The sequence below is a fragment of the Mus caroli genome, unplaced genomic scaffold (genome assembly GCF_978045245.1).
Source record: "Mus caroli unplaced genomic scaffold, Mus_caroli_1 scaffold_1, whole genome shotgun sequence".
Lineage (NCBI taxonomy): Eukaryota > Metazoa > Chordata > Mammalia > Rodentia > Muridae > Mus > Mus caroli.
Genome location: NW_028227256.1, coordinates 48,005,133 through 48,017,656, shown reverse-complemented (window position 1 = coordinate 48,017,656; position 12,524 = coordinate 48,005,133). Strand labels below are relative to the sequence as shown.

The window sequence follows — 12,524 nt, the reverse complement described above, 5'->3', positions numbered from 1 at the left end:
AGTGACTATGATTGCTGGACTCCAGCTAAGTCTGACCATACGATTCCCATCACGTACCACTTTACTGATAAAATATGGTTTATGATAAATATTTACTGTTACCATAAATATTTATTCTAGTCGTATGAAGTATTTCCATCTACTTCCATTTAGCTTTGTGCATGCGAGTGTTCCAGGCTCAAACACTGATTGCTGTTTTATTTTTTAGAGTAGAAACATTGTTTGTATGGAGATGCTGCTCTCTTCATTTTAAATAGGAGGCAAAGGGAACTGGGGCAAACTGCCTAAGCTTAAGTAGGTAAGGTAGTAGCCTTAAGCAGGGACCCACATCTGCCTCATTCTGAGGCCCAAATTTCAAAAATATATTCAATTTGAAGCTACATTCTCACTAATTATGATGGTACCCTGAAATATTTCACTGTATTTTTAATTCTTTGACCAGAACTTAAATTGTTTTGACTTTATGGCTTGACAAATCCTTGTCTATCCCCTTTACCTCCTCTGGAATCAGAGACCTGTCCCCACCCCCTGCGACATCACAGGCCAAGAATAGTGTCAGGTAGAGTACACATACCTAGTAAATGTTTATAGAAGAAGTAGAAGACATTAGAAAGCCTTGGGTCTTTAGATTCACATTGCTTTCAGGCTAAAAGAAAGACTGACTTGTTAATAAATGTGGCACAACATAGGGACTCCAGACTAGAATCAGGAGTTTGGCAGTTGGAATAGAGGCTTCTTTGAGAATCTGTTACTTTCTCTGAGCATTGTGAAGACAAGGGGACACAGATGGTGTGAAGAATAGAAAACTGCAGAGATGAGACACCAGAACATGTGTGGAGACACATTCTGTGTGAAAAGGTCTCCAGGGCCATCAGGAATCCCATGCACTTGGAACTGCCTGGTGGTGCAGCCTTTGCTACTTCCTGTGTCAGTTTTCATTCACCACTAAACCACCCTTTGGGTATCTGAGAACTCTAATTCAAGGAAACAGGATGAATTGATAGTTTCTTTCAGGTAGGAATTCAGTTTTTTTTTTTTCTGATACTTTTCAATATCACCTCACAGCCTAGCACAGGGTTGCTAATTGGTGGCTCTCAGTAAATACATAATGTGTTGTAAGTATATACTGAATATGTGAAGTGGATTTTTAGATATTTATTTAAAAGTAATCAGAATTTATGTTTACAGTAAACAGCCATAATAGTTAATGTGCCTCAGGTAGCAATAATAAAACATAGCATCTTTTCTTCTGAACATGTACAAACTTAGACTTAAGCTGACTGGGTGGCCTAGAGATGACAGAATTCTGTTCTAAGATTTGAGATGATTTGCTCAGGGATTCGCATTTAGGCTATGGGCACAAGAGGAGCTGAGCCAAGGAGGGAGTATGTTTCTTAGAATTTGCTTTCTGCAAGTTGTTCTATGGACTGGTTAGATCACACTTTGTTAGACTATGCCATGTGAACCCTACACTTTAATTGGTCTATTGGCAAAGTGGAGTCTAGGCAAAGTCAGGAGAAAATGACATAGATGGCAGGAGGATGTGGGAACTGTGTCACACGAATCGCAGAGGAGGAAGTTAGGAATGTTTGCTTGGAGAAGAACATAATTGCAGAATTCTGGAGGGAAATAAGAGAACATGATTTCTGTCTTTATATTTTAAATACGGACCATTGTTCCTTTGTCCTCTAGAGGAAGAACAGGAATCAAAGGGAAAGCAAGTGCAGAGCCATGGGCTTTAGCTCTGTGTGAGGAAGAATTGTCTAGATGATTGGAATGGTCCAAGAATGAGATTGCAAATGATGGGAGATGTATTAGCAGAGGCCAGATGATTCCTTCCCTGCTGGATTGTGAGTTCCTGTGGATGGGACACCAACTTCTATTTGCATTTCCCTTGGAACAGAAATTGCACCAAGCATACAGCAAATCTTCACTTAGGATTCATTATGCAAGTTTTAAAAGTAGTTCTTTCATGGCGTAGGTCAGCATAGAAGCGGGCAGAAGTGTATAAAAGACTCTCTCAACACTTAGCTTTATGATCTTGAATAAAAATTTAAATATAGTGATAAGTAAACATGTAACAAAATCAGTCAGTTCATATTTTTGTAAGCAAAGGTCAGTGAAATTGTTGCTTTAAGCCTATGCCTCACTAGGAATAGTACATTTCCCCCTCTGCTTTTGGAAGAAGAAAGGATTTATTTGCTATAGCTATTATCATATAAAGAATACTAGGGCCACTTACATCTCTGTGCATGTTAAACAAATTACACACACAGATTAGCAGGGATTTGTCATATCTATCAAGAGTGATTCGTAGCAACACTTGCATGATGGTTATGTCAATAATGTCACACTTTTCAAATTTATGACTTAATTTAGAAAAACACAGTTTTTAAAGTCCTAAGTCTTATGTAGATTGTCACCTTTATTATATATTAACAGGTAGTTTAAATTTCATCTCAGACCCTTATTTTTCATATAATATTTTATATCCAGAACATTTTGGATTGCTATGTGGTTTTTGGTTTCTAACAAAGGAGGGGATGCCATTTCCTTTAGTCCATGAAGAAGTCATTTGAGGAAGACAAATAAAGTTTTATTTAAATCATCCACAAGTGCCACAGAAACTACTCAGAGGTAAATGATAATAAGGAGATTATTTAATTGGGTATTTCATCTTATTCCTTGAGAATGTTCACAATTTACTCTCCCCAAGCAATGTGACCATTCATACCTGTCTGCTCATATCTCATAAGGGTTGAGAACAGCTCTCACGAAGGTCCTTTAGATTCTTAGGGATTTTCTTTCTTATGTAAGTCCGTTTAAAACTTATCTCTCTCCATTGTCATAAAACATTGTCTTTTTGTTTTTCAGTTTCAAATAACAGTACTCTTTGGGCCATAAAACTGTTCGTGGGGGCATTTGTTTGGTAGTCTAAATTCTTTTCAAATAAGATACAAATACAGCAAGGGTCTTCTAGGAAGCCACAGTTTGGGCTCATACTTACTGACACAGTTACAATGTTCTCTTAACTTTTTTTTTTCTGCTTGCAGAAACAGAAACAGAATAGGTTTGACCACTGTTTATACACCTAATGGATACCTTTCTCAGACCCCCCCCCCAGGTAGATTATCTAACTAAGATAGTTATGTTGCTTCTCAGTAAAGACAAATATCTTTTTTTTTTTTTGCATTTTATTTTGAGCCACAAAACACTTCCATTCTTCCCTTTTGTAACTTATATGCTAGAGATTTTTTTTTGTTCTGGGAATGACAGTGAAAGACAGGGAAGAAAGTAGATGAAGCAGAGATGATTCAAGGATATGACATATCTTATGCTTCCTCAATAAACTAAATTATTTTTTCCCTTTCCCAATAACCGGTATATCCCTTGATCTTGGAATCACTCAAAATCTAGCTACAGATTCCTGTGCAAACTAATGTGTTGTCTGAAGATGCACAGAGGGATGAAATACTGCTGTCTGCATAGCCCATGACAGTTGGACTGTGCTTACAGCTATGAATTACTGCAAGTTTAGGAATGCCATTTTTTCTCATCACTGAGTATTTATTATATATAACAAATACATGGGAAAGAAAAAACTATATTGTGTGATATAAATAGTTTATTTACATTACAGAAAAAACATCAAGACAATGTATACTATTTCAAATATATCCATACATAATCAAATATAGCTGTAGTACATGTTTTCATTGGTGTAGATTACCACAAACGCAAGGCAACATGTGTAGATCTTGTCTTATTCTTTTGTCTCTAATACTGTATTGTGTAGTCCAAGCTGTTGGTTGTCCGGCCACTGGGAAACATGCTCCCTCTAGATTAACCGTGTGGATGCTCTTGTTGTGTTGTCTGAACTGTAGTGCCCTGTATTTTGCTTCTGTCTGTGAATTCTGTTGCTTCTGGGGCATTTCCTAGAAGGTTGGAAAGTTTACAGATCTTAGTCTAATGTAGTTACCTAAAGTTTGCTCCTACAATCAAAGAGTGAAGCTCTAGATGAAACAAATTACTAAAGTATTTCAGAGCAAAAAACCCCAAAAAACAAACAAACAAACCAAAAACCAAAACCAAAACAAAACCAAAACTGATTACAGATAGAATCTGATTACATGTATATGTTATTAATTATTATTATTATTATCATTATTATTATTATTTTCTTCTCCTTGCAGTTGTCTTTAAGCTTTTGTCAAGAACTGAAGAACAGAAGTAGAAGTTGAAGGGAAATATTCTTGCTTTGCCCTTCACTGTTCATTCTTTAAGTCTGTTCATTATATTGTGTGATGAACAGACTCAGCACAAGGCAAACAAGCAAGTCACAAGCTCATCACAGCTCACTTCAAAGGCCTTCTGCAACTTTATGTTTAAATGTCTTAACAATGAGTGCTATATTGACATTCCAAAGCTACAAGTTAAGATTCTATCACAGCAGAACAAACCAACTGATAATACCCAAATTTAAGTGCAAAAGAATATTGCTTTGGTTTAGCCTAATATCATTGTTTTGTATTAATGTTATAAAGCTAGAGATATAAATTGACACCAATTATGTTGCTTCCATAAAAATCTAGTATTCGGTTACATTATCTGAAAATCTCCGATCTAGTATTTTTTATTATACTAAGAGATTTCTTTAATGATGGAAGCAAGAGCAATAAAAAAACTAACAAAATTCTATTACCACTAAGGGAGAGACGGAGGAAAATATGTGAATGAGCATACATACACATGTACACGCATACATAGTAGGTCTGAGCATATTCTTGTGTAGTTGCTGTGGCTGACATATCTGTCAAAAACAAACACAGCTCTAAAAAGTCACACTCTCAGCAGGTGAGAGATGGAGGCAAAAAAGCTGAAAAGCCAGCTTCTAAACGGGACAAGATGCTCATTTGGAACATGTCTCTAGATACTCATTTTTATGAGATATTTCTCCAAAGGCAGGTTCTGAATAGACAGGAGAGAGACAGAAGGAGGGGGAGTAGGGGGGAGGGGAAGGGGAGGAGGAGGGGAGAGGGGAGAGAGGGGAGAGGAGAGAGGAGAGAGATATATATTCAGGGAGAAACTGGTAAGACAGAAGAGAAAGAAAAAAGAACAAAGAACAGACATTAAGAGGAATCGACACTAGGAATAATTCTGTAAATTGTCTAGCATCTGGGTGTTTTGGAACAGAACTTGATAAATAAGGCTTGCTACATCACAGGAAAGCAGGGCGTCTTAGGGGTCAGAGGTGGACCCAGCTGGCACTAATTTTGAATGAATGGAATGAATCTACCCTGGATACTGGTGAAATGTATAGATTTACACTTTTCCTGGAAAGTCTTTAAAAGGTTTGGTTGTACAAGGGGTTATTTATATAATGAACTGTGACAATGCTAACATTTTTGATGTGCTCTTTCTCTTCCTCCAAAGCAGATAGAGAAAAGGTTTTATTTAGTTTTAGAATGAAAAGTAAAGAAAAAAGGCGATATACTTCGGAAACACAGCAGACAGAGCTTATTCAGACTGGGAGCTGAGCACAGGTAGTCAATTGCAGAAGAACACACAAATCATGAGAAGCTAGGAGCAGAGGAGCAGGGTAAAATGCAAAGCTACATCAGTAGACAGACTGGCCATCATTTTTGCTTCAGTACTTAGCTGTGTATTCTCAGTATCTGAGAACGTCTCATATTTCAGGATTTCCACCATGAAACTTATGATGAATGAATGAATGAATGAAATAACTGCTCACTTTTTATAATATTGTAAAGTGTGTATGTATACACGTGCATTTGTGCACTCAAGTGAATATGTAAATATATGACAAAATTATAACACAAATGCCCAATTTCTGGTAAAATAGTGTATATATTTATTTCATTTTAAAATATTGTATGGGAATGAAAATGTGATTAATAGTTAATTTGGAAACATGGTTTGAAATATTGAAGTTTGGGCTTTCTTCACTATATGAAGCAGCCATCAATTTGTTATTGTATGAATATGAAAACAAGTCTTATTTTTCTATGTGTGCTTAGAAAAGTATGGCACAGTTTTCTGTGTTTTAGATTCTTCTCTATCTTTTCTTTTTATGCTCAGAATATTTTGTTTTTGAGTTGGTTTTATGTTCTCTGTCTTTATTTTTATATATCCAATGGGTCACTGGGCATCTAAACATCTAGTCTAGTTAATAGTCTTTCCTTATGCCTGTAGGAAGGTGAGGATTTGTGAGCTATATTTTGTCTTTTTCAAGAGGAGATTCTACACTTATCTTTAAAGAACATAGTGTAATACAGATGCCAGGGCGCATTACAGTCTTTATGTTTTAATTTCATAATGCTTCTTATTTTCCAGTTTTTATAAATAATTTTGGGAGAATTTCTCTAGTGAGTATAAATGAATCAGAGTCTTAATGTCTTATGGATTTGATAAAAACTTTACAAAGCTTCTCTGGAATTTTGAAGAAATAGAATTAATTCAGTTTTTTTTTTTTAAAGGATCTACACTGGCCTTTTTGGCTGTCAGAGGATATGAAGGATGCATTGGGTTCAGAGTCTAGTTCCTGTCTACCACATGCTTGCATTTGCAAGAGATCAAAACACTCTCTTTGTTTCTCTCCTCAAACTGAACCTCAAACACCACTCAGGAGTCATGGTTTGATTTCCTGTTGAAACTGGATGAAAACTCTGTTTTCTTTCTATTTCATTCCTGTTCAAGTAAAAATTACCCTTTCCTGAGCTAGGGATTTGCTATTAGGGTGTGATATCTACTCCATGTTTCAGAAATGTATCAAAGACTTTCGTTTACTACAGTACAACCTTTCTCATTCCATTTAAAAGATTGTGGTGGGCTGGTGAGATGGCTCAGTGGGTAAGAGCACCCAACTGCTCTTCCGAAGGTCCAGAGTTCAGATCCCAGCAACCACATGGTGGCTCACAACCATCCGCAACAAGATCTGGCGCCCTCTTCTGGAATGTCTGAAGACAGCTACAGTGTACTTACATATAATAAATAAATAAATCTTTAAAAAAAAAAAAGATTGTGAAGGGAACTTACGAGCTATTGCTGTTTACACCAAGTTGGGTAACGCTGATGGTATTTGAAAGCTCTACTTGGAAATATAAATGCTACTAATGGGAGCTAGAGTTTGAGCCTTTTTACACATTATATATTAGACCTTACGTATTATCTCTTCTCACATTTGGTGTAGTGATTCCAGTAGGTAGATATGCTGGTTCATAGTCAGAATGAAACATAGGTTTTTGCAGACAAAAGAAGAAAAGCGTCTTTAAACAGAGGCTGGCAATATATATATGTATTAGAAAGAGAAATAATCTTGGACATAAACAATCCTCATAATAGTGTAAAGATGAGAAAACTAATGAGGAAAACCCATGCCTCTCCACTTGGCTATTCAAATATTCTTATGGTGATGAGCTAGGACTCATGGAGAAGGGATGGCAGCAGTTAATTCACCAAGGGACTCAGACTCAGGATCAGAGGAGGAGTCGTGCTGCCTTAGCTTGGGTCACGCCCAAGTCCTGTTACTGACCTTGTGATGCAGAGGACCACCACGCAGATGACAGCAATCTGAATTGTTCCAATCACAGCTGCAATCAAGACGTACTGGAACCGGACAGGGCCAGGAACAACGTAGAGAACACTGTAGTCCTTCTTTTCACAGTGTTGACCAGTGTAACCAGCATCGCATCTGGAAGGAGGACAACAGCTTCTTACTTGTGGCCCAGAACTTTAGTTTGTTTCTTTAACCTAAGTTAACATGCTTACTTATTGCTTAATGATACAATACCAAAAAAAAAGTCTATTTGTTTTAGGCATTTTATATGCCAATGTTCGAGAAATGTTGAAAAAATATTAGAATGAGACATACAGCAAATTTCTTAAATTTGCTGGTCATAAAGTTCTGAAGGAGAATTTTGTTTCTTCAAAAAAAATTATGGTATAGGCAATAAAAGTGTACAAATGAAGCTAGTGTGAGCCTTCCTTGATAATGAATTGTGTGTCTCACTCCCTCAGCTTTCAAACCAAAACGTATTCTATCTGCATAATGAAATGAACATGTGACATGAAAACGTATTAAATTGGATCAGTCTGGCATTGTCTTGTGGAAAGCTTTTAGTTCTTGTCTTTGAATTTCTTGTAACTATATCATGAGGAACTTCCTATGTGAGTCCAGAGGATTTAATTTAATAACTGTTTAGGAGGAAGGGGCAACCAGGCTTTCTCTGTCATGTCTACTTTGCCTGTTGAAGAACAGGCAGGTACCACTGTATACTGTGAAAGGAAACAGGTAGAGAAGACAATTATCAATAAAAGATGAGCAGGAACAGGGAGAGAGAGAGAGAGAGAGAGAGAGAGAGAGAGAGAGAGAGAGAGAGAGAGAGAGAGAGAGAGAGAGAGGCAGAGATAGAGGGGCAGGCAGAGACAGAGAAACATATAGTGATGTTTTTGTATATTTCTGTATCATAATCAATTTATTTCATCCTATGCCAATTGTACATTAATTTAAATATAGATATATTTTCATTTTGATTTGCCATCTCAGACATAATGTTTGTTCTAGACATAGAATACTCAGTAGATATTTATAAACTGAAGCCAGACAAACAGTTTCTTTGTGTTGAGCTTGAAACTGGAGGTAAGGCCAATCATCTCATGACACCAGGCTCTACAGAGAAGAGACTGAGTACCCAAGAAAGCCATGTTTGGTGATGTTTCATAGACGATAGGAAGGATTTTGGAAATGATAACTCACTTACTCAAGAAACACTGAGAAGTGCTAAGCACAACTCTACACTCAGAGGAAAGAATTGTGAATAAAAAGTGTACCATGTCCTTTGAAGTACACGTCATGGACAGCATGGCATGCTACACACAAATTGAAGAAGGTATGCACATGTCTCCTCTCTCTCTCTCTCTCTCTCTCTCTCTCTCTCTCTCTCTCTCTCTCTCTCTCACTGTGTATAGGGGAGACAAATTTTGCTGCTGCCCCCTCTTTAAGCAGAATATAAACCACTTTCACTAGCTCATAAAAGCTAGCTTCTACATTTTTTACCTTATGCTCTTTAAAAGTTTAAGAAAGAAAATGTTACCTGCAAGATGGCTCCTGCATATTGATGGAGTGTTCACACTTCCCATGCATGCAGAAACCATTATAATGTTCTGGACAAGGTATGTGGTGTTCTCTGGCACTTTCTTCTAATTTGTTAGCATTCTCTGTGAATACAGATAAAAGCAAGTACCCCCTGTAAATACCTTCTATGATGGGTAAGATCAACCCGTGCATTAACAAGCAAAGCGACAGTAGGCAAAGCTATTTAAAAGGGCAAGAACTAAAAGGCCGTGCTTCAGAAGAGAGAGGGGGAGAGAATTGAAAGGCAGGCATCCTTACAATTATGTTTAGAGATGAAACTGCAAAATTACCCAGCGCTTTTCGTGCTTTTACGCAATTTCCTACTTCTTTAACAGCGACTGATGTGCCCATGAGTTGTCAGACAGCTTTAATTTTACTTGCATAGAGACTATAGGCTGATCATAAAATAATCCAAAAAGAAACCCTCTATTTTTTGAATTTCAAAGCCCAGAATAATGTTTCTGAGCACAAATTACTGAAATGCATTGATACTTTCTGAACTTGAGGGCTTGAAAGTTAAGATGTGGCTGTTTCAATTCTTAAACATTTTTCAAACCACATACAGATTTCAACAAATGCATTCTGTCAGGTGCTTGTATAATTTGAGTGTGAGGTTTTTATTTTACTAACATCCATACATTTTTTTTTTATTGCCACAATAATGCAATTGAAAACCAAAAGGTTGTTTTAGGATCACTTATATTGATAGCCACAGAGTACATGTTAAATGCTCTAAGCATACTTTAATGTATACAACCTGCCTGTGTTAAGAACAATTTGTGAAATTAAACTTAAGAAAAATGAAACACCTTGTATTCCAAAGTGAACCACTTCCACTGTCATTAGTAAGTTTTGTTTTCCAATGCTTTTATAAGAACCTGTAAGTGCTTTTGGGCTTCTGTTTGCTCAAATGTGTTGACTACACATTTGTGATATCATCTCCAAGCAAGTGGTTGCTCAATTCCTTCTGAGTTTGTTTTATAGTGCTAGAAGCTCTGGGCTGGAGAGATAACTCAGTGGGTAAAAGTGCTTGCTGTGTAAGCATGAGGATTTAGGTTTGACTTATATCATCAATGTAAAAAGCTAGGTGTGGCCATGTGCATGCATGTAAGTGCTGTCCGGGTGGGGTGGAGACAGAATTGCCTGGGCTCATGAGCTTGCACTGCTGTTCTGTGTTCAATGAGAGACTCTGACTCAAAAGAGTAAGGCACACAATGATACAATAGGATGCACAATATTATCTTCTGGCAGAAACACTCACAAAACTCACAGAACTCTCTCTCTCTCTTTCTCTCTCTCTTCTCTCTCTCTCTCTCTCTCTCTCTCTCTCTCTCTCTCTCTCTCTCTCTCACACACACACACACACACACACACACACACAGAGTTTTGCTTTCATTGTCTCTTTTAAAATCTGATATCCTTAACAATTCCTGCCTGGATAAATAAGAAATGCAACTTTATCAACCTCAATCTAATCTGTATTTTTGCATCGGCAAGTATTCTTTGACACCACTGTAACTGGTCAGCAGTAATGAAAGATTGCAAGTTAATTACTGTTTTCATGGAATGGATTACTTCCCATTATCTCTACACAGGGGCACTGTGTTTTATTGTAGTGTATCCTTATAATTGTCACTGGCAGTCATGGATGATGAGCATATTCATCAGCAGAAGGACGTGTCTTTGCCATTCATGAATTAGATGAATGTATTATTTATATTTAGTCAGAGCTGTAAAGTGTCTTTCTATATATTTTAAGATCTAGATGCCATCTGCAAATCATTAAAGTTTGAAGCAAAGCGTTAAAATATTTAGTGCTTTCTTTTGTGGGGATATTTATGTATATTGCTCTGATGGGAAGTATTTCATGTGCTATCCCTAAATTTATAAGGTATATACTGTAGTGATGATAGATAGGTGGTGGGTGACATTTCACAACCTCATTTGTTTTATGTCTGTGTCATTTTAGCTATGTTTTAGTTGATGATTTTTCTGCATGAAGGTATTTCTACATTGAAAATTGTCATTAATGTGAGAGTGTATAAACTATTTCCATAGAAGAGATTGGGAGGATATAGGGGTTTTTTTGGTTTCTCCCTTTCTTTTAAGTATTGTTTACATTTTTGCCTTTTTGGGGGGGGTAGCAAATTAAACTTATAGTAAGGACACACAAGAAAATAAAAGAAAAAACAAAAAATAATCCCCAGACCCAAAGTACTGAGTAAATTCTGAACAAGATAGAATGAGGGTAACCATTGTATTTAGATGCACCTTGTAATGACCTGGTTATTCAAGACTCCACAGAGAAGAGTAGGCTTATTTTGTGCTGGGTCCAGGTGGCAACAACTGGAATAGCCAATTCATTTGCTTGCTCTTTAAAGAGGATTTTTAAGCAGTGGGGGTTGCCAGTCCCATGGCTCATGAAATGAGCCAGCACTGATTTCCACTCTTATTTCTGGATCTTCTTCACATAACAAACTATTCAACACTTCTATTTGGTGTTCGTTAGTAACACCTCAATGCTTCTTCACACCTGTGTGTGGGGAGCTTCTCTCTGACCTACCTGAATTCCAGTTGTACAGGGTCTTTCTATCAGAACATACCTTATCCTATTAAAGAGGTGGTTTTCTTTCTGCTAACAATGGAAGATCAAGAATTTTTATAACTCAAAACCCATTCTTGAGGCTGTTTTTATATTGTAACTCACTCCTAAACTGACAGTTTCTGTCTTTGAACAATGTCCACAATCTTGACTTGAAGTCCACATGTTAAATAGGACCAAGTCTGAATGAAGGTATTGCCTTGGTGTGCTAAGTTCTCTGTTTACTGTCTAAGCCAAATGATAACCTGGGAAGGGAATAGTCTCCATCATAAAATCTGCTAATTAGTTTATACCAGTTCTTGCAAACTTAGAGTGCTCTGTTTTGCTGCTCATGTGATACTGTCAAATAAGAAGCAGAGAAATTGGAAAATAAATGAGTAAAAGAAACAATCCCTGGGGAAGAAAATGAGCAGTCATCAATATGTGTCAAGGGATTTATAGTCAATTCAACCAAGTAAACCAGTTCACGGAAAACTCAAATATATAATCAATCTAGTGATGTAATAGACAGACTTTAGAAATAATATTTAAGTATATTAAGACAACCAAAAAATACAGAAATCTAATATCTCAAACAGATATATGTATGAGTTATGGTAAGTGTTTTTGAACCTGAAGTTATGTACACTGGATATTCAAGCAACAATAAAGCATTTGAAGACTTGAAATTGTATAAATATGATATACTTTGGGAGTGTACATCTCTCTTCTACTGGCTGGCAACTTAGAATTGAGTTCTTTGTTTTCTGTTTTAAAAAGATTTAATGT

The 12,524-nt window shown here is 36.7% G+C and overlaps 1 protein-coding gene across 1 annotated transcript in view; it reads right to left on the bottom strand.

Annotated features, from left to right (window-relative positions):
- Positions 1-2,526: 2,526 nt before the first annotated feature.
- The window catches only part of Tmeff2 (transmembrane protein with EGF like and two follistatin like domains 2), a 261,844-nt gene continuing 251,846 nt past the window's right edge, over positions 2,527-12,524 (bottom strand). Inside the window, exons 8-10 of the mRNA XM_021157724.2 lie at positions 9,114-9,237; positions 7,553-7,711; positions 2,527-3,935 (exon numbers count right to left, since the gene is read on the bottom strand). Coding sequence (XP_021013383.1) covers positions 3,839-3,935; positions 7,553-7,711; positions 9,114-9,237 — 380 coding nt within the window. The 3' untranslated portion in view covers positions 2,527-3,838. The remainder of the gene's footprint in view (positions 3,936-7,552; positions 7,712-9,113; positions 9,238-12,524) is intronic.